Source organism: Symphalangus syndactylus, chromosome 13 (genome assembly GCF_028878055.3).
Source record: "Symphalangus syndactylus isolate Jambi chromosome 13, NHGRI_mSymSyn1-v2.1_pri, whole genome shotgun sequence".
NCBI lineage: Eukaryota > Metazoa > Chordata > Mammalia > Primates > Hylobatidae > Symphalangus > Symphalangus syndactylus.
In genome coordinates this window covers 120,094,574-120,121,862 of record NC_072435.2, presented here as the reverse complement: position 1 = coordinate 120,121,862, position 27,289 = coordinate 120,094,574, and the positions used below count along the sequence as shown (strand labels likewise).

Genomic DNA, 27,289 nt, shown 5'->3' with positions numbered 1-27,289 from the left:
TCTTGGGTTCAGGTGTACCACATCTTGGGTGTGCCCTGTCTTGTGCCCGCAGCATCCCTTCTGGAGCAGAGTGGAACACGGGAATGGCCACAGTTCTTCGCTATTGACCCAGTCGCCCTTGGCCTTGTCCCTTGGTGCCAGTGGCCTGGCCCTCCCCCTCATTTTCCTGCCCTTTCCCTATGCTGCCACAGCAGCACGGCTGCCCCTCCACACTCCCCCAAAGCCTGACACCCCACCTGGTGCCCGGTCCTGTGTGCAGTGTCAGTCCCCGGAGCCAGATTGGGTGGCTGAGCTGGAAGGGCGTCAGAGAGACTTCATTTGCCCACTGGTCCCCAGGTATAGCTACAGGTGCCCTGGCATGGGGAGTGCACTGGGGTCCCCTGTGGTGCCACTGCCTGCTTCCCTAGAGGGAGGAAGCCCACCTTTGCCCTGGAGCTTCCCCTGCTGATCCAGAGTGGCTTGAAGCCTCCCGGTAGGGCTTCTATCTGGACAGCCCCATCGCAACCTCTTAGCCATCCTATGTCCCCAAGCCCATGGGGACAGCGCTGGCCTGAGGGTGGCCTCTGAGGCCTGCCCCCATCCTAGAGCAGAGGTCAGAGAACCTTTCCTATTGGCAGAGCCATGAGGTCAGCTCTGCCCCAATGGCATTCCTGGAGCCACTGTGGAGTGAGGACCCCCAGTTTGTGTCCCACTCCACCCAAGACCTACCAGACGTGTAGACAGTTGGCAGCCAGGAAGCGCCTGCCCTGCGAAAGCTGAGTCCTCCTGCTGGGTGGGTTCCCAGGGTGGCCCCGGCTTCCCAGGCCCCTAAAACCTTTGGGAGTGCAAAGGGGGCGGGAGGTGGGCCCTCTGCCCCTCATAGGCACAAGATAATCTGCAAAGCAGGGCATTCTCTTGTTGCTCTTCCTTCAGAAGTGCGTCTGAGTCATGCTAAGCATGGGCGTCCCAGGATCCTGGAATTCTGCCTATCGCCATCCCTCAGCCTTCAGGCCCAGGCAGTCTGGGGTGCTGACCTCAGTTCACCCAGAAAGAGGCAGTCCCAAATCCCCAAAGAGGGCGCACCCTGGCCCAGCTACTGGTAAGCAGGGACAAAGGGGTGGTGCCAACACAGAATCCAGCCTTGGGGGTTCTGATGGGGATTTGCCAGCAAGGATGGCCAAGGCTGGGGGTCCCTGGCCCTGTGCTGGTGTCTGACCAGCCTCACATCCAGCACTGCAGAAACCAGCCCCACAGGACTGGGGGCAATGAAAGGGAGAACCATGGTCTGCTGGAAGCAGAAATTGCCACCTTCTGCCCCGACCCTCCCAGGGGACCCAAAGCCTTCAGGGCCCAGGCTTGCCCAGGGTCCTCCCTCCCCTGGAGTGGGGACCAGGGAGGAGGGGCATCCTCAGGGGCTCTGCCCAGCCTCACTGGCTCTGCCCAGCCTCACTGGCTCTCGGTGTCCCACCCTGATTACTGTGTCCAGGTTAAAAATAAGCAGAAGCCTTGGGCCCATGCAGGTCCTGGATTCCAGCTTGGTGATTGCGATCTGTGTGAACTTGGGGATGCTTCGGGTGCCCTCTGGGCCTTGGTTTCTCATCTGTTCGCCGGGCTCTGATGCGTCCCAACAGGACTGAGCCTGGCACTGGGCTGTAGTTCTGAGACCGGCAGGCAGATGGCAGTGTGGAGCCGGCAAAGGGCCCTGTCCCAGGCAGTCCTGCCCTCCACCCAGGGCACAGAGCGGCCCCTACCCAGAATCCAGGATGGGTCGGGGTGGTGGTCATGCCAGCCGCCAAGGGTTACCCACTCACATCGGTGAGGCCCAAGATCCCACAGCATCTCGTTCAGCCACCAGTTAGACCAGAGAGATGGGAGTGGATCACAGAGCTCAGCCCTCACGGTCATCACCACCAGCCCCCATCTCTGTGCCTCTGAATTGGTACCACTCAGCACCACGGCGTATCTTCTCTGAGCACCAGGGACTTAGACCCAACCCAGGCAGTTGTTTGCAGGTGCATGGAAAGCTCGCAGCCTCCTGCCCTCAGAGGGTCCACTCTGTCTCCCAGCTACAAGCCAGTTGGTCCTCAGCCTTCAAAGAGGTCATCCCACCTGCCCCCAAAGAAAGAGGTCATCCCATCTACCCCTAAAGAGGTCATCCGACCTACCCCCAAAGAAACAGTTCATCCCATCTACCCCCAAAGAAAGAGGTCATCCCATCTACCCCCAAAGAAAGAGGTCATCCCATCTACCCCTAAAGAGGTCATCCGACCTACCCCCAAAGAAAGAGTTCATCCCATCTACCCCCAAAGAAAGAGGTCATCCCATCTACCCCTAAAGAGGTCATCTGACCTACCCCCAAAGAAAGAGGTCATCCCATCTACCCCCAAAGAAAGAGGTCATCCCATCTACCCCCAAAGAAAGAGGTCGTCCCACCTATCCCCAAAGAAAGAGGTCATCCCACCTACCCCCAAAGAAAGAGGTCATCTGACCTACCCCCAAAGAAAAAGGTCATCCCACTTACCCCTAAAGAAAGAGGTCGTCCCACCTATCCCCAAAGAAAGATGTCATCCTACCTACCCCTAAAGAGGTCGTCCCACCTACCCCCAAAGAAAGAGGTCATCCCACCTACCCCCAAAGAAAGAGGTCATCCCATCTACTCCCAAAGAAAGAGGTCATCCCATCTACTCCCAAAGAAAGAGGTCATCCCATCTACTCCCAAAGATGTCATCCACCCGTGTCTTGTGTGGCTTTTTCATTGCCCCATCTTTAAAATGAAGACTAATGCTGTTCCCCTGACCCCTATCTCCCTGGAAAACTCCTATACACACTTCAAAACCCAGCTGGGGCATTACTTCCTTGAAGAGCACACTACCCTGGCCTATCTTCTCTCCCCTCTGGGTCTCTGATAACACAGTGCAATCCTTGTCTCAAACCCAACAGAGCCCTCGAGGGGCAGAGCTCTTGTCTTTCCTCTCCTGACCCTGCCTTTGGCTCTGAACCTCCCTGGCAAGTGTGTTGTGAACTGACACTGCATCTAGTTCTCAAAAGAAAGCTAGAAAGAGCTCTCTGTAAAGGACAGTTGGTGGCAAATGTCACCATGTCTTAGGACATCGGGAAGTTGGTTAAATGCAGATTCCTGGGTCCACCTAGACAGTCTGATGCTCTAGGTCCAGGGTGGGGCCCAGGAATCTGTGTTTTCAACAAGCAGCCCAGGGATTTCTGGTGGGGGTGGTTGGCGACCCTCATTAGGATGGCAGGGACGGTGCCCAGGGTTGGAGCTAGGCCCTCACCTGGAACCTGGCTCCTTCACTTCCATCTGATCAGGAGGTCTCCAGTAAGTGCACAAAAGTCTCTGTAGAAGGAGGCCTGGCCACCAGCCCCAAGAGCTGCTGCCCAGAGAGAGGGGGCAGCCACGGACTGGTCCCAAAGCCCCTGGGGTTGGCTCCGGACAAGCTTTCCTGGGATGACACAGATAAACTGGAGCAGTGGCTTCCTGAAGGAGGCAGGTCTAGGGAAGGGAATAGGCTGAGAGGAGAAAACCTGTGTGGGCAAAGGCTGGGAGGTGAGGCCCAGCCAGGGACCCTCAGGAGCCCACCACCATGGGCTGGACGCGAGTCCCTGTGGGGGCCCAGGAGTGTCTGGGGTGGTGAGCTATTACTTAATAAGGTAACTTGCCGGTTTTCTGAAATCAGGGCAGTTTTGTCTTGCAAGGGTGCTGATGGATTGTGAGGGAGAATTAGACCTGGGAGCCTAGTGTGGGACCAGGATAAGGGGCTGGCAGAGTGGAGAGGCCAGGACACAGCCCCCTCGACCTGGGGAGGGGGTCGGGGACAGACACCATGGTAGAGGGGGCAGGGGGCTTGGGGATCAGCACGATGCAAGGGCAGCGTGTCACGGCCAGCTGCCTGGTCCTGGCCCCGTCATTCGACCCCACCATGGCTCGGTTTCCGCGTCTGTCGAATGGGGTAGTGGTATTGCTATGGGGAGTGACTGCTACCTAAAAGCTATTGTTTTTTTTTGGTTTGGTTTGTTTGTTTGTTTTTTTACATAGCCGCTGTTTGCTCACCTGTATGGGAATCAGATAGTGGCCAGAGGCAAGGGACAACGGCAGAGGTGGGGAGGGAGAAGAAGCTGGAGGTGGTCGGCAGCAGTGGCTCATTTGCAAATCTGGGGAGCTGGCGCTGGTGGAAGGGTTCTCTGGCCATTCTGTCCTTGAGAGGCTAAGGAGGGCCATCAAAGAAAATTCAGTCGTTTACAGATTCTCTAGAAAGCCGAGAGGGCTCAGCGGTCTGCAAGTCACCAGCTGTCCTCGCACGGACACTTCCTCTGGAGGGAGGCCGGGGGCACACGCTTCCTTCGCAGGATTCTCCTCACCCTCTGCAGGGCCATCGTGAAGATGAAACAGATTAAATACACGACATGCTCCCAGCAGAGCCAGGCACAGTGTGGGTGCTATGCAGGCCCTGGTTTTCGTTCCCATTCTGGCAAGGAAGAGATGGGACCAGTGTCGAGTTCACTGGACTTGCAGGGAAGGAGCACCGTGTGCAGGGCAGGGAAGGGGGCTGCTGAATCTCATTTTAGGTCTGGGAGGTAAAGACCTTCCGGTCATTTTGCAGATGCGTAGGGAAGTGAAGTGACCCGTTCCTTTTCCAGCAACAGAGCCCATCCTGTGCCAGTTTCCCCTCCCCGGGGCCTGGTGGGTGACAGTTGCCCCTCTGAGGACATCACCAGGGTCTTGCATGGCACATTGAATCTTGCACATCTGGTGTGCCTGGGCTGGGGGCAGATGGGGAAAGGCGCTATAGCCAGCAGCACGCGAAGGCTGGGCAGTTGAGGACAGCAGCCAGTCTCTGTTTCAGGGATGGAAGTCCCCAAGGGCTAGGATCAGACAGAACCAGTGCCTCTTTCTGCCTGTCTCCAGGTCTGCTGGGTTCCCCTAGGACAGATGAGCTGCTTCAAGGGAAAGCATGTGCACTTGGGGGCCTCAGAGCGGTTGCCCTTGCCCTCTCCTTCCGCCTTCTGCCTGGCTGGGCTTCCCTGGGCCCCTGCATGACCAGCAGGCAGGCTGGGCCTCCAGCATCATCAGCAAAGCCAAAAACCATTTGTGTGGAAGAGCCACCGCAGGAGGTCCACAAATTGCAGGCTCTCAGAGGCGGGCATGTTCTCTGGGTTCTCCAGGAAACGGGCTGAGATGGAGTTAGGAGGGTAAGAGGTTTTGCACGGTAATGCCTGTGAAAGGGGAGTGAGGAACGGGACGGGACAGGAAGAGTCTGGCAGGCCATGAGATCTGACGGTTTCAGCTGACTCCACCTGAGCTCCAGAGCAAGACCGATCCCAGGGGAACCTCCATGTTTGTTGAATTCATTGGCACTATAATTGCACGTGTCAGAAAGCCTTATCCATTTTCCCTTTGAGATGGTGAGAGATCAAGGTTGTGATTGAAAATCAGGCTTGTGGAGTTGAATTTGCATGGATTAAGGAAGGTGCAAAGAATGCCACCCCCAGCAGGCATCTGTAGGGAATCCCATGAGTAAAGCAGGGCTCAGGTCTTGCGGTGCGCTTCTGTCCGTGTAGACCAGTGGAGGCCTCAAGATTCGTCCTCGAGTTGATGTGAACCTGTGTTGGACTCAGCCTCTCTGGCTTCCATCCCCCCTTCCCTGTTAGGGGCCGTCCTCCATCAAAGCAGGCAGCTGGTGGTTTAGAGTGTCCCGATCTTGGGTTCAGATCCTGGCTCTGCCTCCTACCAGCTGCGTCCTACCAGCGTGGGCAAATGACTTAACCCCTCTGCGCCTTACTTTCTCCTCTGTGAAGTGGAGATGCGGTCACATCCATGTCAGCGGATAGGGATGGCAGGCAACTTTTCATATGCAATGTTTCCTACAGAGCCTGGAATCCAAGGAGTGCTCTGAATTAGCACGCATAGCATTCCCACTAGGGTTAGCTTAACCACCGCCAGACCAGGGTGTGGACCTCAAGAGGCTACCACCAGTCCTGACCATGGCAATCTTGTGACACATCCCCTTGAAAGACCTGTCCCCAGCAGTCTCTGTGGCAAAAGACACTCCCTTATCCCCTGCCTCCACCAACTCCAGAGCCTCGGAGCAAATTCTAGCCTGATTTTCCAGTCTGACTCACTGTCCCCGGGCTGCCGAGTGTCCCCTTTAACGCACTCACGATCTCCATGGAGCCCCACGGGCCTCTCCAAGGGCGAGATGGAGAGAAACAGATTGTAAGGTGCGTCCCAGCCGCCTGCTCCGCAGTGGCAGCCAAGGCTCTTCTCCAGGGATGCTGTGGGTTGAGGGGCTGGCCAGAGCAGAGGACCAGGATATGGAGCTGAAGACATGCACACCATCAAAAGTGCAGATGCCCGGGCCCGTCCAAGGAACTGCCCCCCAGATCTCAGTCCCTAGGTAGGTCCCAGGCCTCTGCATTTATTAACTAGCTCTTGGGTGGAGCTGGTGTACCCTGAGGCTGTCTACAGGGGTAGGGGCTAAGTGCTTCTTTGTTCCTTTGATCAGGGCCAAGGCTGGCTCCTTAGGGCACAAGCTCCGGAGTGGAAAAAAGTGATGGCCACACAGGAAAAGGGGCCTGGAGACCCATCTTCCCCTTCCCCAACCCCAGCGGGAGCTGAGGGTCTCACAGACAGAAAAGGAAGTCCCGTTGGGTTCGTACAGTTTATTAAGATAATCAGTCAATTTCTTAAGTTATTCCTTTGTTAACCAGAAAGCATCTCTGGAGGGAAAATGCACTCTCTGCATAGATACATAAAAATATGTCAGTCATTTTGCCCCTCCTGGATGTGAATGGAATCTCCCCATCTCACCTCTGCAGAGGGAGCTCAAGTCCCAGGGAACCTTCCCCTCCCCTTTTATGGGTTAGGGGCAGCCCCCAACTGCGGGGTGCATTCAGGTCTGAGGGGGGAGAAAGGTTCAGAGGAGCATCTCCTCAGCACCCTGCCCCACTGCCGGCTTCTGGGGTGTTTGTTCAGCGGCTTGCTGGGCTGCCCCAGGCTGGGGGCTCCCCCAGCTCCCCGTGCATCCTGGCTTGTTCCAGGGAGCCCTGAGCCAAGTCTTCGTCTGGCTCATGTTCCTCTCACAACATCCCACAGGCAGGGGTGAGCCTGCCGCAGGAAGGAGTAAGGTGCTCTCATTGCGGAATCGATTGCGCACAGGAACGCAGGCTGAGGGCGGCAGCCCATTCCCCTCAGTGTCTCTTTAAACTGACAGCTGAGCTCTGACTCCCTCGAGTTCAGACCCGGCCTCACACAGGTGGCAGCATTTCCGAGAGCTTCACTGCCTCCACTGGGCACTTGGTTTTGACATCAAGGGTTTTAGTCCTGGAGGCGGTGCGTGGATGGGTGTCAGCTGGGGAGGCCCTGCAGGTGAGGCTCCAAAGGCTGAGCACCAACCTTTCCATTTTGACGGGCAATGCCCCAAATCTTCGACACCGGAGGGCACGGGACACTGGCAAGGCTCAAAGTATTTCTAGGCCTTCCCTGCCCCTAATATAACCAACTCCAGCCCTGGCATCAGCATCCGGCCTTCGCCCAACCTCCTGGCTCAACGTCCACCAGAGCTGGCTGAGCCACAGCTCCAGACCTCTCGGTGCAACCTGCATGTGTGTGAAAAGGCTGTTTTGGAAACACCCCAGGCCAGCAGCAGGGAAGAGAGGCACCCCTCTTCCCTCACACACGGCCTTGGCCACCAGCCTGGGACACATGGGGTGGCAGGGCTCTCAGAGAGTGGCAGCTGTGCCCACCGGCTGAGGCTGGGATGCCTCTGTCCTCACACTGCTTGGGGCTGTTCTCTGGTCAAGGACCCGCTATGGACCCATTCTTCTCCCCTGACCCTGGAGGTGGCCACCACCTAACAGTGCGTGCCCCTACTGCCTTGCCAGCTTAAGTGCTAAAAAAAATAGATGCTTTTATTGAGTCCTTGACACCAAAACAAGGAGACCACCACCTAGCCTGTAGGTCAGGGCAGGCAGCCGGGAGCCGCCTCCTTCCACACGGGTCCTTGGGCTGGCAGCCTCCCTTCCTGCCTCCTGCCCGAGTGCCAGGCCGAGCTCATTGTGTCCATCCTCCCGGCTCCTCCCCAGGGCTCCCGGCTCCTCCAGCACCCCAGGCCGGCCCCAGCCCCGTCAGAGCGTGGCAGGGCCCAGGAGGCTGGGGGCGGGGTCCTGGCACAGCTGCAGCTGCACGCTGGCAGTGAACCAGCAGCTGGGCCGGCCCAGGCTGCAGTGCAGGGTGGTCCGGAAAGTGCTCCTGGCGTGCTTGGGGAAGATGATGGTGGTGCTGCGGAAGTGCAGGGCGCGCGGGCGTGGCTCCAGGGTCAGCTGGCTGCGGTAGTTGCGCCACGTGCAGTTGGGCGCCGCCACGATGGTCTCGCTGTAGGCTGTGACGGTGGGCACGGGCGCATAGAAGACCTTGTCCTGGAAATGCTTCTCCGAGGCGTACTTGACCTCAGAGTTGCAGCTGGAAAGGGCAGGAGGGAAGCAGAGTGAGCCCAGGATGGGGGGCAGCCCGATTCCCTGCCCACAGCATGGACACAAAAGGGCCCTGGGCAGATGCTCTGAAGCCTAACGGGTGTGGGCTGCTCTGAAATGTCAAGGTCAAGAAGGTCAAAGAAGGACTGAGGGACTGTCTTGGCTTCACAGAGACTAAAGAGGCGAGACAGCTAAACGCAGTGAAGGACCTCGACTGGATCCTGAACTGTGGAGAAAAGTGAGCCAGGAAAGGACCTGATCGGGACGATGGGTGAAACTGAGCCGTGTCGTGTGGGTTAGGTGCTGGCGTCACCGTGCGCACTTCCCTGACGTTGACAACTATGCTGCTGTCATGGAAGAGGATGTCCCTGTTCTTAAGAGACACACTGAAGTATCTGGGGGCTAAAGGGCAGGATGTCACCAATTTCCTCTCAAATAGGGCAAGATATAAACAACCAGTGAACCTGTTTGAGAGGCACATGCAACCTTTAAAAAAGTTTGAAATTGTATCAAAATACGTTTTCCAAAAAGTCCCTTCAACACCCCTGGAGGAGTGGCCGACTAGTATCCCCCAGTTCCACGTCCAGAGCTTTAGGAAATCAAACTGGAAGCTCTGGGAGGAAGAGAATCCTCCCCATCTCACTCCCCACTGAATCCCCAGAGGTGATCACAAAAGACTTGTGAAGGGATCAGAGGTCCCGAGGGTCAAGGCATCCGTCCTCCACCCTTGCTGGCCTTCTGGTGATCTAATTTTGGCTTTTGCATTTTAAAAACTAGACGATGAAGGCTGTTTGGGGGTTGAAAAATAACTTAGAAGTGGACCCATTTGTCTCCTGGGACCATTGCCTGGCTGGCGGGGACCATTGCCTGGCTGGCGGGGACCATTGCCTGGCTGGCGGGGGCAGCAGGCCGTAGGTCTCAGACGCTTGGCTGGCCCCACTCGACAGGGACGAGTGGATGAAGAGAGCCCCACAGATATGTGGATAAGACTCACGGATCCCACACTCCATCCTTGAGAAGCCTGAGCCCCAGCAGCTTCAGAGGAGGGCAAATCGATGTGGGATGTTCCCAAGCAGGGGCACCTTAATTCAATTCGGATGCCGCCTAAGACGTTATATGCATGGGAGGGCACCCAATGTACTTACAGTGCAATAGCTCATGGGTGGCCTCAAGAACCTAAGTTACAGTCACAAAGAACATGGAGCAGCTGAGTGTCCCCCTAATACTTGGACAACAGAGTGGAAAGCAGTCCTGAGTTGCCTGAATGCTTAGGTTGTGAATACCTAACAATCTGCCAGGGGCTGGGTGCGGTGACTCACACCCGTAATCCCAGCATTCTAGCAGGCTGAGGCAGGAGAATCACTTGAGCCCAGGAGCTGGAGACCAGTCTGGGCAACATAGTGAGACCCCATCTCTGCAAAAAATACAAAAATTAGCTGGGCATGGGGGTGCACACCTGTAGTCTCAGCTACTCGGGAGGCTGAGGTAGGAGGACTGCTTAAGCCCAGGAAGCTGAGGCTGCAGTGAGCCATGATCCCACCACTGCACTTCAGCCTGGGTGACACAGTGAGATCCCGTCAAAAAAAAAAAAAACCTGGCAGGAGAAGGGAGGGAGAGTTAGGGTGCACAAGTCGTTATGTTTATAATTTCCCATTTTTTCTGAGAGGTTGGATTTAAAATAAAAGCCTGTTGGAGGAGAAAGTAAATGGTGAAATGGGACATGGCTGAATAGGCCTGGGGTGGGGGCATGGGGTGGATACAGAGGGTCCCTTGGTGTCACAGTCTTTTAAAATCAGTTTTGTCTGTGGCTAAGATACGGCCATCCTCCCCAGGGGGCAGCATCCAGAGGGGCTGCCTCGAGGGTAGGGAGCCTCCTGAGCCCCCAGCTTGGCCTAGTCCCCACCCCCATCCCACAAGAGAGTCAGGACCAGCACCCAACCCCCCGCCCCCTCCTCCCGCACAGAGCCCAGCGGCCCACTCACCGGATCTCATGCGTGGGTTCCGGGTTCACCTTGATGCTCTCCCCAAAGAACACTGGCAGCATCCGGGGCCTCATCTCCGACGCCGGGGTATTTGGGAGTTGGGAGGGGGGCTGTGGGGAGAGCCAGGAACGCGGGGTTATGCAGCCCCTTGTTGCAGTGGTCTCAGCTCCCTGCTGGGTACACAGGACCACCTGACACCCTCTGGCCCTGGCTTGGTCTGGAAGTTGCTTTGTGGGGCCCATCAGGAAGCCCAACCCAGCCCCCCTCCGTGGGATCCAGGCATTCAGGGGTCTGCCCAGCTCTCCACCACCAGCCTGTCCCCCAGCTCCCAGTTCTCAACAAGGGGTGTGGTCATGGCCTCTCACTGCAACCTCCAGGCCACACCCACCCCAGAGCCTGGCTCAGAGCCCTGGAGAACTGGGATCCCTCTGTGCTCTTTGCAGGGCTGAAACCACACTCGGCCTGGAGAAAGGGTTTCCAGCCCTTCTTGGTGCCACCCAAGGCTCGGGTAACCTCCAGAGGGGTAGAGACCCCACCACACCTGTGTCTGTGGCACACCTGCCAGGGAGGAACACACAGGTGGGAGCTGGCCAGGCCTGTAGAGGGACATGGGAAGCTGATCAGAATGGCAGATCTCTGCAGGAGGGCAGGGTGGGCCTACCCAGCATCCACATCTTCTAGAAACGGCACCACATCTCCTGAGGACAAGGACTGGATTGGACATGGGCGTGTAACCCACACTGGGCCAATAAGAGCCCTACCCAGGTTCTCCTCCAGAGCTGTGGAGACAGCCCCCGCTATGGGGGCTAAGAATGTAGGGGGGTTGGAAACCAGTGGAAATGGAGCTACGCTGAGGAAAGCAGGAGTCAAAGATGTGAAAGATCGAGTCTTTCCAACATTGTTCAAATGCCTGGATCAAGCCACACCTGAAACTGTCCCTCAGTTGTGAGCACCAGCAAATCCATTTTGAGGCTTCAGACCATTTGAGCTGCCTTTCTGTCGCTTAGAAGAATCTTGGCAAGGTGGGAAAAGAGAGTTCTATGGGAACAGAAGCCATCCACAGCCCCTTCAGAAAAAGCCCCTTCAGACAGACACAAAGAAAGCACTCTCTGTTCCCCTCCCAAATCCACCCCACAGCTCCACGCTGGGAAGTTCTTTCTCTGGTCTGTTTTAAAGTCTGTCCCAAAATTCCACTCCCTGTGGAAGCAAAGACCATCACAGACATGCCCCTGCCCAGTGCTCCTCACAGGAAGTGGCCTAAGGACCCCCACCCCATCCCGCTCCTCACAGAAAGCCGCCTAAGGACCCCCACCCCATCCCGCTCCTCACAGAAAGCCGCCTAAGGACCCCCACCCCATCCTACAGTCCGTCTCCAGACTCAGCCTCACAGGCCTTTCCCCTCTTCCACCAACCCAAGAAAACCCCGTCCATCTGTACTTGGGGGTCCTTCAGGGCCAGCCCAGCAAAGTGAGCCTCTTGAAGTAGAGATTTCCCTCAGGGCAGGGCCAGGAGGCTCTGCTTCTAAAGCCTTTTTTTTTTTTTTTTTTTTAGACAGGGTCTCTCTCTGTCACCCAGGCTAGAGTGCAGTGGTGCAATCATGGCTCACTGCAGCCTCGAACTCCTGGGTTCAAGCAATCCTTCCACCCCAGCCTTCCACATAGCTGGCACCACAGGTGCACGCCACCATGCCCCAGCCAATTTAAAAAACAATTGTTGCAGAGACAGGATCTCACTCTGCTGCCCAGGCTGATCTCAAATTCCTGGGCTCAGGTGATCCTCCTACCTTGGCCTCCCAAAGAGCTGGAACTGCAGGCGTGAGCCACCACGCCTGGCCCCTAAAGCCTTTTAAGGCAGCCCTAGATGTTCTCCTTGAGGTGTTGCTGCAATACTCAAGTCACAGCCAACCCGTGAGGAGCACATGGTGACAGCCAGAAAGAAGCCCTTGCTCTTCGATGCCATTGAGATTGGGGATGTTTGTTACGAGGCATCCCCCCGCCTGACTAGCCTATGCTGGGATAGCAGGGGGCCTGGCAAGGCCACTCCCTAGGGCCTCTGCTGGAACTACACGTGCCCGCACCAAGAGCTCAGGGAGGTGAAGGGCAGGGCTTTAAATAACCCGCCTATTTTTCAGATAGCTTGTTCATCACCAAGGTTATGAATAATAGACCCGGAGCGTATGAATAGCACAGCTTTGGAGAAAGCATGAGTGCAGATGCGAAGAGATGCTCGCAGCCACGGCAGAACGTCTTTCATTTGGCTCACCCACTGCGCAGCTACTGTGTGCTGGCACTGCGCTCTCTACTGCTGCTACAGTGGTAAACAGAGAGGGTCTCCTCGCCTCATCGGAGCTTGCTGCCTGAATCCCCCACTACTCTCACCAATGTCCCACCAGTGGACTAAGATTCCAACTGTTGGGAGGGCTGTGATCATCAGGGTGATGAGGGCACGAGAAGGGTTTGACCACCAGGTAATCAGGGAGGGCTTCCCTGTGCAGTGCCACTCGGGATGTGATTGAGGGGTGAAGCAGAGTCCACTGTGGCCCCAGGGCCCACAAGTCCTGGAGTGCCCCCATTGGGCACCAGGGCCACACAGCCACAAACAGCACCCAGGACACCCGCACGCCCTCAGCCCTGCCTCCCCCTGGCATGCAGGCCATGCCCTGGGACCCTGTTCTAGGGCTTCTAATACAGAGGCCACTAGCTGCATGGGGCTATTCAACTTAAATTCATTACAATTCAGTAGGTCGAAAAACGCCATTCCTCATTCACACCCACCACACGCTGGCAGCTGTCCCACTGGCCGGGGCAGATCCAAAACACGCTCACTGTCACAGCAAGCACCCTGCACAGGCCGCCCTAGCGGGATGCAGGTTGTGGGTGAGGTTCCAGCCGGCAGGCCAGCCCCCGCCCCAAATGACCACTGCATGCTGTGTGCAGAGGCCCTCAAAGAAGAGGCCCCAAGATGTCCCCATCAATGGCTCTGCTCCCCCCAGAGCCACTCAGGCTGCTGTCCGGGCAGGTCCTGGGTTTGCCCCTGGCTCTGTCTGCCTGTGTCAAAATGGGGAGGGATGAAGGTGCCTGGAGTGGAGGCAGGGACCCAAGAGAGGTGAGTCTGGTCTAAAACCTGCAGACCCTCTCCCTGGGAGGTGGGGCATGGCCCAGTGTGACCAAGACGAGATGGACCCACAGAGGTCCTTGAGAGAAGCAGTGAGGGTCAAGGCATGGACACCAAAAATGCAGCCAGAGGTGGCTTTCCAAGGACAAGGGCAGTGTGGGTAGAACAGGGTCCTCCCAAAGCCCATGTCCACGCAGACCCTGTGGACAGGATCTTATTTGGAATAGGGCCTTTGCAGGTGGAATTGAGGCTCCTGAGATGAGGTCATCTCAGAGGAGGGTGGGCCCTAAAGCCAATGACTGGTGTCCCTACAAGAAGAGTAGACACAGGCCAGAGGCGGTGGCTTACGCCTGTAATCTTAGCAGTTTGGGAGGCCGAGGTGGGTGGGTCACTTGAGGTCAGGAGTTTGAGACTAGCCTGGCCAACATGGTGAAACCCCGTCTCTACTAAAAATACAAAAATTAGCCAGGCATGGTGGCACACACCTGTAATCCCAGCTACTAGGGAGGCTGAGGCAGGAGGATCACTCAAACCCAGGAGGCAGAGGTTGCAGTGAGCCGAGATCGCGCCACTGCACTCCAGCCTGGGCAACAGAGTGAGACTCTGTCTCAACAACAAAAAAAAGAGCGGACACAGATGCACAGAGACGATGTGGAGGCAGGGATGGCAGGGGCACAGCCACAAGCCAAGGAGCACCTGGAGCCACCAGAAGCCAGAGAGGCAGGAAGGAGCCTCCCCTGGGGCCCTCTGAGGCAGTGTGGCCCTGTGCACACCTCGATTGGAACTCTGGCCTGCAGAACTGTGCGAGAATACAGTTCTATTGTCTCAAACCACCCAGTTTATGGCGGTTTTTTTATTTTACAGCGGCTCTAGGAAGATCTCACAAAAAGGCCACATGCTAAAAATCAAGACAGGACCGAACCCTGGGGCCTGCACCTCCCAGCCCTCCATGAAGGCACCGGGGCTGGCTGAGACCACCCGTGGGTCCCCAGCCTGGCCTCCTCACATCTTGATCAGGGACTGGGGATGGGAAGTCTTGTGAAACCGGTTTATCAGGGGAGTCCTCCCAGGGGAATGGAAGAGAGGGGCTAAGCAGGTGTCAGCCAGGCAACGTGGGGGCACAGTTGTGACCAGCCTGGCCCTGTCACACCAGGGGTGCAGGAATGTGACTGCCCCAGCACTGCTCCCAGCTGGGAGAGTGGGCTGCTGGCCACTGGCTGCCCCACTTGTGGGGGTGGGAGTCACCTGGGGGAAGAAGCTCCCTTCCCCCCCAAGACAGCTCTCTAGGAAAGGGGACAGCTGCAAGCTGTGGGCAGCCGGGGTTCACGGCCACTGGGGACTGAGGCAGTGGGGCACTGTGCACAGCAGCCATGACACCTCGCTGACCCCCGTCACTGGGACACGGCACTTAGTGGGTTTTGCTTACGCATTTATTTCTAGGTTTGCGGCCCTCTCCCTGCTCGCTGGCCCTACCCAGATCACGATGCCCCCGCGGATGGGGAGGCACGATCTCCATCCCCTAGACCCCAGTGTCTAGTGCGTGGTGATGCTCAGTGCTTTGTTCTTGGCTGAAGAGGGGATAGCTGGCTCCCACGGGGGACAGCAGGCGGTGGGGACCCTATTCCTCCAGGCTGGTGCTCATGCCTGGACCGCAGAGGGCCAAGCCTGTAACCATGGTGACCACAAGCACACCGGCCTCGGGCAGAGGGAGTGGAGGGCGGACATTGGGTTGGGTGGGAACTGTGAACTCAGAGCCAAATCCTGCCGGGACCTGGCTTGATATCTCCTACATCTGTCCCCTCCCCGCCGCCCCCATACGTGCCTGGACAATGAGGATGGAGAGCTTTTTGCGCTCTCACTGTGCCGGGCACCATTCTGGGCACTCGCCACATATCCTTACTCACCTGATCCTTATAAAAAACCCAGCATGCAGCTGCTGGCAGCACCCCCATTTTCCAGATGTGGAAACCGAGGCCCAGAGTGGCTAAGTCATTTGCCCAAGGCCACACAGCTGGAAGAGGCAGATCAGGGCTGGAACGCTGGTGGTGCGGCTCCAGGGCCCGGGCCCTCACCCTCGCTCCTCCACTGCCTTTCATGCCCAGGGGCCTGTCTCATCACTGCCCCCTCAGCTCCAGGCTCCCCCAACACAGGCTCAAGGCTTCCCACTCGGGCCTCTGCCCGTTTCCCTCTCGGCCCCTTGTCTGTGACTCTAGGCTGCCTCTGTGCTCCTGCTGCTCCCTGCTGCACTGGCTCCTTCTCTCTTGGGCTGGTGAGAGCCAACTCAGTGTCCGCTGCAAGTCTTAGGGGCATCCTCTGTGGGGACACGGGAGCACCCATCTACTGGCCTCCATCGCAATAACCCCTTTGCGTGTCTGTCACCCCCAGAGAAGCAGCTCCCTAAGGCTGGAGTCCTTATCACCTCTAAGCCCAGGGCCTGGCACCTCTCCGCCCCTGCACTATGGGGAGGGGAGACCCCACACCTGCAAAGCAGCCCCTGCCCCAACCCAGAGAGCCCCTGGTATGGGCCCATGCCTGTCTTCAAGTCTGGCAGCAGCCTGTGGACAAACCACCAGCAGCCCCATCCCTGCTAATCAAGGTCACCCCAGAACAAGGGCTGAGGACCACACGGAGAGGATCGAGGACTGGAGAAGCAGGAGGTTCCTCAAAGCCCCCAGCAGCTGGCCTTGAGGTGGCCCCATCTCTCCCTGGCATTGACATGGAGTGAGTGGCCCAAAAGAGAGGCAGCTGCTCCCTTCCTGGGTGTGGCATGTTGAACAATGGCCCCCAAAGCTGTCCACACCTTAATCCCCAGGACCTGGGAATATCTGCAGAAGGGACTTTGCAGATGTGATTAAGGATTCTGAGATGGGACATGGTCCTGGGTCATCCAGGTGGGCCCGATGTCATCACAGCGTTCCAGGGGGTCAGAGGCAGAGAGAGGCCAGAAGATGCTGCACTGCTGGCTTTGATGAGGAGGAAGGGGCCACAAGCCAAGGAGCATGGGCCCCTCTAGGAGCCAGAACAGGCACAGGAACGGACTCTTTCTGAGCCTCCAGAAGGAACCAGCCCTGCCGACGCTTTGATTCTGGGACTCCTGACCTCCAGAGCTGGAAGATGATAACAAATTCCTGCAGTTTGAAGCCACTCTGTGTTCGGTAATTGGCTGCAGCAGCCACAAGAGACTACTAAGCTGCGTGACTTAGGCCAATGACTTCCCGTCTCTGGGCCACCATAGCCTCCGCATCTCTGAAGTGGGGCGATAGGAGGACCCGCCTCCCAGGCTTCGGTGCGGCTGAGTCAGAGCCAGCAGCCACGTGGAACAGCACCCAGCCCAGGGGTGGCACTGGGTGCCAGTGGGCCCGCAGGGGGGATCCTCCTTTCCCATGAAGGTCTGGGGTGGAGGCGCCTCCCTGGACAGAGGTATAGCTCACCCCCTTCTAACCTAAAACAACACTTCTCCTTACTTTCAGAAGCAAGCAAGCATCATTTCAGGACAGTCACTTCACAAAAACAAGGCAGTGACAAGACTGGCCCATCATCATCTTCTATGGCTCACCGTTCAGCCAACACTGACCCCAGCTGCAAGACTCTATATGACTCCCTGTTTCTAGAAATAATACACACTCCCCAAAAGACGTTATCTGAAGCTTGGCATTTTCCCAAGTGCATGCAGGTGTTTGTTTGCTGAGCACCTACTGTGTGCTGGGCCCGGTGGGAGTGAGATGAGGCACAGGAACCCCCACGACCCTTCTCCCGCAAGAGGGAGTGACGTGCAGCCACAGGGGAGGAGAGAGAACGACACCATGTGGAAGGGGACATAAACACGGGCACTAAGGTTTGGGAGGTGTTTCTTCTGTCCAGACAGGTGGAAGGGCTGGAGCGAGAGAGAGGCAGCCTGCTGCTGGCGTTACCCACCCACGCGCTGCCAAGAAAGGCTAACTCCTCACCCATCAAGCAGGGAGGGCTTATTTCAGAGGCAAAGCCTTTGTGCTGTGGCAGAGCCCCCGCCCCAGCATCTCTCTTGGGTCCACCCAGAATGAAGACACTGCCAAACCCTCCGGATACCGCCACACCTGGAGCGTGGGCGCCGACAAAGGCAGCCCCCTTCCGCCGGGTCTCGCTCCCCACCTGGCTGCCAGCAGCGGACAAGGCCTAATTCACAGGCCGGCCGGGGAAGCCAGAGCTCCGGGCCCCATTTGCCAAAGGGTCCCGCTGAAAAAACACCTAAAATCCACCCAAGCTGGAAGCGCTGCGCAGGAGATAGCAGAAGCCGTGAAAGCCCAGACGGATACAGGCTGGCGTCCGGCGAGCCTGGGCGGTGAGACGGCTCGGGAAGTCCCCGCCAAGGCCCAGGACACTTCCGCGGAGCTGCAGGGCCAGACACCAAGGGAAGGTGGTGGTAGCCACCAGTTCATCCTGAGGCTCGGAGCTTCGTCTTTCTGGCTGCAGGGCTATTTGAACATCGAACGGTCGTGGCGCCCCGCGGACTCCAGCCAGCCTGGGGAGTGGGCAAGGGAAGTGCCTCTCGCGTCCAAGAAGGCAGGCTGCGGCCCTGAAGTCCGACTTTTCAGCCACGCGGGAGCGAGATACTCCCGAAGACTGGGTCACACAGTCCCACGGGGGCTGGCAGGGCAGGGGAGGGCCAGGAAAGGGGTCCAGCACACGCACACGGGGACCTGTCATTGCTCACCTGCCCTGGCCATGCGGCCACCTTGAGCACAGGAAGCCCCCAGACAGGCCCGCTGCCCACCCCCACCGCCAGCCGTCTGTCAGGCTGCAGCGCCCTCCCACAGGCCCGGGCTCCTGTTCTGGTCTAGACAGAATCCGGTGAGATACCCTTGGCTGCCCTCAATTTGCTCATCTGTGAAACGAGGGTGTGCGTCGGGCTGGGGGACCATCAGGGATGCCCAAGACACAGGCTGGCGGTTTCCTGGGGGGCTCAGCATCTGCCTCGAGGCTCTGGGATGTCGGGACAGGGGAGAACGAGTGCGTCTCAGGCAGACGGGAGGGTCACCCAGATGCCATGCTTCCCTCCCCCCGGGAGGGACGACAGAGCTGGCCCAGGCCCAGGTTCCCAGCTCCTTCCAGGGTCCGGGGCAAGCCTGCTGTAGCCTGGAGAGGCTGGGCTTACTCCCAGGCTCCTGGGCAGCAGGACGGTGTGGGGGGCAGGACAGGCCCTGGAGGGTGTTGGGTCCTGTGGACACTTGCCAAGGGCCCACCAGGCCGCACCTGCTCCCCGCAGGAGCCTTCCCCGGGAGCCACTGGAGCGGGGATGAACACTCGCTGGCTGGAAGTCAAAGTACACAGGAGCTCTTCAGAGCTCCCCACCTTCCTGGATGCTGCACAGGCCACAGCCCACAGGCCGGTGAGGCAAGATAGCCGCTCTGTTGTCGAGAGCTCACTGCCTCACAGTGACGGCCTGCTAGACGTGGAGCCTGGGCCTGGCTGGGCAGGGACTCACAGGGAGGCACAGCCTGGGCAACACAGGGCCATCCACAGAGACTATGGCCCAGTTCACTGAACCATGAGCTTTCACACAGGAGCCAACTAGCTCCATCCTTCCATCCATCCATCCATCCATCCATCCATCCATCCATCCATCCATCCACCCTTCTGCCCATCCATCCATCCTTCTATCTATTTGCCCATCCATCCATCCATCCAACCACCCATTCTTCTATCCATCCATCCATCCATCCATCCATCCATCCACCCACCCATCCATCTATCCATCCATCCATCCATCCATCCATCCATCCATCCATTCTTCTGTCCATCCATCCATCCATCCATCCATCCATCCACCCACCCATCCATCTATCCATCCATCCATCCATCCATCCATCCATCCATCCATCCATCCATTCTTCTGTCCATCCATCCATCCATCCATCTATCCATCCATCTATCCATCCATCCATCCATCCATCCATCCATCCATCCATTCTTCTGTCCATCCATCCATCCATCCATCCATCCATCCATCCACCCACCCATCCATCCATCCATCCATCCATCCATCCATCCATCCATTCTTCTGTCCATCCATCCATCCATCCATCCATCCATCCATCATCCATCCATCCATCCATTCTTCTGTCCATCCATCCATCCATCCATCCATCCACCCACCCATCCATCTATCCATCCATCCATCCATCCATCCACCCACCCATCCATCTATCCATCCATCCATCCATCCATCCATCCATCCATCATCCATCCATCCATCCATTCTTCTGTCCATCCATCCATCCATCCATCCATCCATCCACCCATCCATCCATCTATCCATCCATCCATCTATCCATCCATCCATCCATCCATCCATCCATCCATCCATCCATCCTTCCCAACCCCAGCACTACCTCCCTAGCTCCCTTCCCTCTCCTCTCTCATTCTCAGTTTCACCATCACAGACAAGAAGCAGACATGAGAAAATCCAAGCGTCCCAAGGGTCCCAGCCAAGGTCCAAAGGGATGGCTGAGACCACAGGTGGCCTCCAAGAGCTGGGCCCCTCGGGGAGTTCTCAGGGATGGCTTCTCTTGGAATGTGGGTCTAGGGATCCAGCACGTCTTCCTTAGGGAAGCTCTCACGTATGCTCTTCAGAAATCCACCCATTGCATAAACAGACTGGGAGAGGCTGGGTGGAGGGAGGGAGCCCTGAAGGTGACAGAGCCCAGGCCACCAGCTGTGGATGCAGTCCAGGGCCAGAAGCCCCATCTCTGCATCTGGGAGGCGGCAACAGCTCAGATCTGTCACCACCTGCCATTGCCCCATAACAGGCTGAGTCCTTTGCCTGCCACAGGGGGGCTGTTCATTTGAACATGCACCCCAGAGAACACAATGTACAATCCCAAATGCCACTTTCGGTCTCCCTGAGTGCAGTAAGATGGCACGGGGCTACTTCTCCACACTGCCCAAATTCACTTAGGGAGCTAGGTCTGCCTCAAAGCCATCCTCACTCCACCACGATGCCAATCCCTAAATGCCCACAGCTCTGCCGGTCAGGGCAGGGAGGAGAAGAAGGGTGATGGGTGTTTGCTCAATCTGTGGTGACAGTCCAGGCCCTGAGAGCTCAAAGGCAGCAGAGACAGCATCTGTCCTGCTCAGCTGTGTCCCTCACCCACCCAGCTTTAAACATCTGTGGGCTGACAAGTGCCCATCAATCAAAGAGTGGATAAAGAAACTGTGGTATATATACGCCACGGAATACTACTCAGCCATAAAAGGGAATGAAATCATGGCATTTGCAGCAACCTGGATGGAATTGGAGACCATTATTCTAAGTGAAGTGACTCAGGAATGGAAAACCAAATACTATATTTCTCGCTTATAAGTGGGAGCTCAGCTATGAGGATGCAAAGGCATAAGAATGATACAATGGACTTTGGGGACTCAAGGGAAAGGGTGGGAAGAGGGTGAGGGATAAAAGATGACAAATTGGGTTCAGTGTATACTGCTTGGGTGGTGGGTGCCCCACAATCTCACAAATCACCACTAAAGAGCTTCCTCATGTCACCAAATACCACCTGTTCCCCCAAAACCTATGGAAATAAAACATTAACAAATAAATTTAAAAAAAGTGTGGGCTGAATGCAGCTGACAGACAATCCCCTCTGCCACCAGGCCCAGTGGGCAGGCTCCGCTGTCCTGGGCCATGCAGGAGACAGGTCCCCGCCCGCATGGAGACACACCCTACACTAATGCAAAACGGCCACCTTCTGCGTCCCGCACAGGCACCCTCCTCACTCCAGTCTCTCATTTGAGTTTCTAATTTGGGGAGTGTGGAATGGAAGCTCATGATGCCTTTTTAAAAATAAAAATAGAACAGTCACAAGTAGTTTTTAAAAGACCAAATGGAATTTTAATTTTTGGCCTCAGCTTCACCTAGAAGTCACTGACCTGGCCTCTCCCGGCTGTCCCGGCCCCTCCGGTGGCCCCTGCCTCTTTGTGGCTCCTCAAGGCATTTGGCTACATGCATAAGTTCTGTAGTGGTGATTTCTGAGATTTTTGTGCACCCATCACCCGAACAGGCCACGCCTAGCTTGCTCGTGCCTCGGGACCTTTGCACATGCCATTGTCTTGGACTGAGCACATCTCAGCCCTAGAACTGTAAAGTTCGTACCCTGAGTGTGTGTGGGTTTCTATTAACCATCACCTCCCTGTCTACTGGCCTAAAGCTCACCTCTCACCCAGCTTCTGGCCTTAAGGACACTTCTCCATCCACCTGCTGCTGCCACACATAGTTCAGCTGGTGGCTGTGTCTCCTCCGCTAGAATGCCAGTTCATGAGGGCAGGGACCGTCAGCATCTTGTTCACTGCTGTGTCCTCCATGGCCCCAAACAGAGCGTGACACACAGTAGGTGCTCAGTAAGTACTGGGGGGACCAATGCCTAATTCCCAGCTCTTCGTTTGCCTTGGGAGTGATCGGGAATGTTCCCACCTTTGCTCGGAGAGTGAGCACAGAAAGCCCATGGTGAGTGGGGAGGGGGTTCATTCATATCCAGCCTGGCCGCCAGGGCCTTGATGTCTTGGGGAGTGATCTCGCAGCCAGCCGCTTCCCAGATACCCTGCCTCAGTGGGTGGGGGGTGTCCAGGAGGCAAGTCCAGCTTATTCAAACAAAGTGGGGGGCCTCTTTAATGAAGTGAAGCGTAGGCAGGTTTAACATGCACGTCCGTCCAGCCTCCTAAAGTAGGTGACAAGGTGGTGAGGACCTCAGTGGCTTAGATTTGGGGGCAGGACCGCAGTCCATCCCAGCAGCTGAGGCACGTGCCACCAACTTTTCTCAGAAAGGTGGTGTCGGTCACTGGATACTGGAACAAAGACACCCACTCTGCCAAATGCAGTCTGAACCTGAGGTCCACATGGAAACCCGGCACCGCTCACCCCAGCCTCTTCGTTGGGTGTTGGAAACCATCAGCCACGAGGCGCAGCACAGGTTTCCGCCTCTTTGTCCTGAGACAGTATGGGGTGCCGATATTTGCACCTATAAAGCACTCTCCCGGAGTCTTCAGCGAGCAGGGTGCGGTTAAACACCGCTCAGTAAAGTTTAGCAGGAGTTGACGGGGAGGTGGGGCGCCCTGCGGGGTGGGCGATGGGTGGGTGGGCATGGCCACAGCGGCAAGCCCCAAAGCTGAGAAGAGGGGGCGCCAGGCAATCCTTTCTCCCTTTTATTAAAAGCAGCCCTTCAAACCTGGTAGGTACACAGGCATTTTGTTTTCCAATTAAAAAAAAAATCACAGGTAGTTAATTAGCTGCACGGTGAAAAGGGGGATGATATGAGGTTGAAGGGCAGACTCTGCAGTCAGCCTCCCTGGGTTCTAGCCCAGCACAGCCGCTTCCTGGCTGGGCAACTTCGGGCAGGTTGCTAACCTCCTCTGTGCCTTGGCTTCCGCCTCTGGAAAACGGGGCTAATTGGAGTGTAGGCTTCATGGGAATATAGTGAAAATTAAATGAATTGGTGTAAATAAAGAGCTTAGGACAGTTATCCTGGCACACAGTATGAGCTATCTAAATGCCAAGTCTCATTACCCATGAGGAAACAGCCCCGGGCTTTGCTTTTAAGCCAAATTAGAAGATCAGGGCAACACAGTTCCATACCTGGCATCTAGTGTGCAGGAAGGGGAAAAAATAAAGTCAAGTAGAACAGCCAAGACAAGTAAGCCAGCCATGCTATTCTTGCGGCAGCCATGGGCTGGCCCGGATGGCAGAGAACGCTTCCAGAAAACCCTCTGTAAGGAGGCTTCTGGGTCATGGAAGGAACCAAGGAGAAGGCGGTTTCCCCGTCGTTCTTCTCCAAGCCCCACTGTGCAAGGCACCACGGGGATTCAGTCCCAAAGTGTGCAGCCCAAATGCGCGACAGTGCCAAGTCCCAGACACTCTAGCAGGAAAGCTGGCCCCCTTTAGACAGCAAGATCAGGTTCACTGCAAACAGCCCTGGTCACCTCTATCAACTCCTGGAAGTCCTCACTGCCCCTTCCACCCGCCGGCCTCCCACAAAGAGACCAAAGTTCAAGTTTGCTGCATGATTTGGTCTAAGATAGCGACTCCCAGACTTGGCTGAACAGTACAATCACCCAGGGAGACCGAAACCCTCCTGATGCCGAGCTGCACCCCCTATCAATTCAGTGAGACTATCTGGGCGGTGAGTGTCGGTGGGTTTTAAAGATTCTCCAAGTGATTCCAGTGCGCGACCAAGTTTGGGACCCACGGGGCTAAGAAACAAGCAAGGCCCGAATGAAGGTCATGTCCTGAGGCTTGAGGCGGGGGAGCCGTTCCTTTCTGCTGTGGGGAGGAGGACTTTCAGCGGCGGGGAGGCCTTTTTTTGCCCTGTGAGTGCCAGGCAAGAATCCCCGGGGCCCCAGGAAAGGGGAGTGGAGCCAGCACACACGCCCCAGCAGAAAAGCTGTTAAGGTGGGCAGGGCGCAGCCAGAGAGCGGGCAGGGATGGGCAATCACTCATTTCAACTTGTCATTTCCTCAAGCTGCAAAGGCGCCCGCTCGGCCCATATGCTTCCCTGCCTGCCAGGGGGGCGCCCAGTCTCAGGTCAGGCGCCAAGCTGGGTCCCCACCGGAGTCCACCCCCAGGCTGGGCTTAGTCTGGCAGGAGACAAACTCCTGAGTTTCCTGACCCGGGGTTCCAGCCTCCCCCTCCCGCCTAAGCTCCACGTCAACATCCTTAACATCCCGGGAAGGAAGGGATCCTGTCTGGGTTTGGTTATTTAAAAGAAAGAAAGAAAAGGCTTTCACGTTGGCAGCGCCTGGACAGTAAACAGGGCACCCGGAGCAGCAGAGGGGCCAGGTCCAGATGTCTGCAACATGCCGGGCCTCTGGGCGCAAGCCCACCTAGCCAGCAGCCAACTTCTTTGGGAATTTCGGGCTGTCCTTTACCCCGCCTCACGAGCCCCCCATTATTACTGACAATAGGAAGAATCACTCCGGAGGGAGGCCCACCGCCAGGGAGCCGTCTCCAGGTTCCGGGGTCAGCCTGGGCCACCTTCCCCTACACATCCTGGTCCCCACCTGAGAAGCGTGGCTGTCACTGGCCACCTTCGTGGCTGCCGGGCAGGTAGAGGAGGAGGCCCGTCCTGCTTCTGCAGTAGCGCGCGTCTCGGGGGGCAGCCCTCGTCCACCCGCCCACGCAGTCCGCCGTTTGGGAGAGAGAGCGTCTCCTTACCGCTCTGGCCTCGCTGGGTCCCGGGGGCTCCGAGGAGGCGCCGGCGCCCCCCGCGCGCGCGTCGAGGATGCCGGGCGCCAGGGAGTAGAAGGGCGGGCTGGGGCTGGGGCTGGGGGGCAGCCCGGAGTCGGGGCTGTCCAGCAAGCCCTCCCGGCCCTGCTCCTTCAGGCCGTCGTCCATGCCCTGCAGATGCAGGTGGCCCACCATGTCTGGGGGGCGCGGGGCGCGGGGCGCGGGCCCCCCGCTCCTCCGGGGGCTTCTCCACCGCGCTCCCGGGCCCGGGGCAGGCGGCGGCGGGGCGAGAGCTGCGCGCCCGGGGACCTGCGGGCACCGCGAGAGGCGGCGATCAGGCCCGGCGCCCCCCGCGCCCCCGATCCCCGCGGGCCTGCAGTCTGCTCGCCGCCGCGGGCCGCACTCCTGCCAGCGCCGCCGCCCTCCGCCCTCCGCCCTCCGCCCTCCGCCCTCGGCCCTCGGCCCTCCGCCCTCCGCGGCGCCCGCCCGCCGGGCCCGGCCTCGCCTCCGCGCTGCGCTGCGATCCCGCAGGCCGGCCCAGCCCCGAGGCGCACGTCGCCGCCCGGCCCTCTCCGCACCTCCCCGGCCCGCGCCTCCTTTTCTAGGCGCCTCCTCCTCCCCCTTCCTCTCCCCGCCCCGGCCTGCGCGGTGGGCAACAGCCCCGGGCCGGCGCCTCCGCCGAGGCCCTCCTGCTCCTGGGCACTGCGCGCCCAGCCAGCAGCTCGAGTCCCACGAGGCGCGTGTCCCCCACTGCCGGAACAAGCACCACACTCGCGCTCCGAGGTTGCCTTGTGGGGTCCCCAAGTCATCCCAAGTAATACGAGTAATCATCATCATCCTATTTCGGGGTGCTCTTGGAGGTTTTCTCCATCTCATTTGAAGTCCCAATAAAAGCAGCTTGAGAAACTTTATTTTAGAGAAGTTTTCTTTTTCTCTGTAACTTACAATCGATGGGGAGGAGGGCCACCACCCTAGTACTGGCGTCTCGGTTACCCGCACACCCAGGGCCAGCTCTTTGGGCCTTGAGGGTGGAAAGCGTTGGGTGGAACCTATGGGTGGGAGGCGGCGGCGGCGAGAGCAGCACTTCCGGGAATCCCCAGGCATCTGGCTGTTCCTGCATTTTTTCCAGGCGGGTCCTTGCTCATGAACAAGGGTCCTGCCCGTCTTTCCCTTCTTTTCCTTCCTCCCAAGAGAGAAGAACACGTGTTTCCCTTCCTTGCTGTTTTCTTACCACATGCCTGGCAAGGGATCTCCGCATTTCCAGCGCCCAGCCACACAGACGCCCCCCACCCCACTCCTGAGGGTCCATCCTTCCATTCTGCAAGCGGGGCAGCTGGGGGTGTCCATGGACTGCTTTGAAAAGCAGGAATGTGGGAGAGGCTAATACGGCGAAGAGAGCAGAGGAAGACCCCAGGAGGCGTGAAAGTGTGCACAGACACATTCACTTCCATTCTGCTTACAGCAGAAAGCCCAAGATCAGGGGCGGGAAGCTGGGTGTCAGAATCCGCTCTTTGGACATCTCCAAACTGAGGGCAGCACTTTGAAGATGTTCTCAGGCTCCCATTCTGCACCCAGCCTTGGCCGGACCTCAGAACGGGCACGCGTAAGACAGCAGGCCCCTGCCCTGTGGAGGGCCCAGTCTGATGAGGGAGGCTGTCAATGCACCAGGAAGCTAAGGCTGTGAGTCTAAGGGAAGGAACTTAATGAGGTGCTGCAACCAAGAATAGTCAAAGGGACAACTTAAGGCTTGGAGTGTTCAGGGAAGGCTTCTTGGAGGAGGCAGTTTTTAAAGATAAGATCTGAATAGCCAAGCAGTGAGAATTAGCGCATCATGCGGAGGGAACAGCAGGGCGCAGGCCCTGCAGCAGCAGGAGTAAGGTGCATGCGGGACACTGACAGAGGGTGGGGCCACTTCCTGAGAGCCCACAGGGTGACAGGCATGCACCTGTCACCAGGTGAATTTACAGCCCATTTCCATGTCGCCCAGGAAAGAACGCTGGAAGTCTGCTGCCCAAACAGAACTAACCAGAGGTTTGAATACCTGAAACATTCTGGAAAAAAACAATAGGACAACGGATTCCATTTGCTTCAATTCTTAGGCAAGACAGGCCTTCTTTAGCCCTTGGGCCACTTGACCAGAATGAGTGGCTGAACAGCTGTCACTGACTAGGATCAAAGTGGCGGGGGGAGGGGGTGTTCTTTCTGGAACACAGACACATGGAAATTCACATTTCCCAAATGCCCACCCACCCAGACCCAGTAGTCTTCTGCTTCCCTGGAGAAAGTCTTTGGCAAGAACTAATTTCTTCTTATCTCAGGGACTAATGACCCCTTGGCCACAATAGCTACCAAGGGCAGGGCAGGATGCGGGCAAGGTAGAGTTTCAGAATTGCAGGGTTACTCTGTCTTTATTTAAAATGTTGATATTTTGAGGCCTGGCGTAGTGGCTAATGCCTGTAATCCCAGCACTTTGGGAGGCTGAGGCAGGTGGATCACCTGAGGTCGGGAGTTTAAGACCAGCCTGGCCAACATGGTGAAA

General features: G+C 57.4%; 1 protein-coding gene across 7 annotated transcripts in view; it reads right to left on the bottom strand.

Annotated features, from left to right (window-relative positions):
- Positions 1 to 6,639: 6,639 nt before the first annotated feature.
- RFLNA (refilin A) overlaps positions 6,640 to 27,289 on the bottom strand; it is a 331,789-nt gene continuing 311,139 nt past the window's right edge. For 3 of the 7 annotated variants that reach the window (XM_055237997.2, XM_063614698.1, XM_055238000.2), the window contains 2 exons: positions 10,446 to 10,555; positions 6,640 to 8,452 (listed from right to left, as the gene is read on the bottom strand). In XM_055237997.2, coding sequence (XP_055093972.1) covers positions 8,119 to 8,452; positions 10,446 to 10,519 — 408 coding nt within the window. In that variant the 5' untranslated portion in view covers positions 10,520 to 10,555 and the 3' untranslated portion in view covers positions 6,640 to 8,118. The other 4 variants (XM_055237994.2, XM_063614697.1, XM_055237996.2 and 1 more) reach the window with 4 other exon arrangements.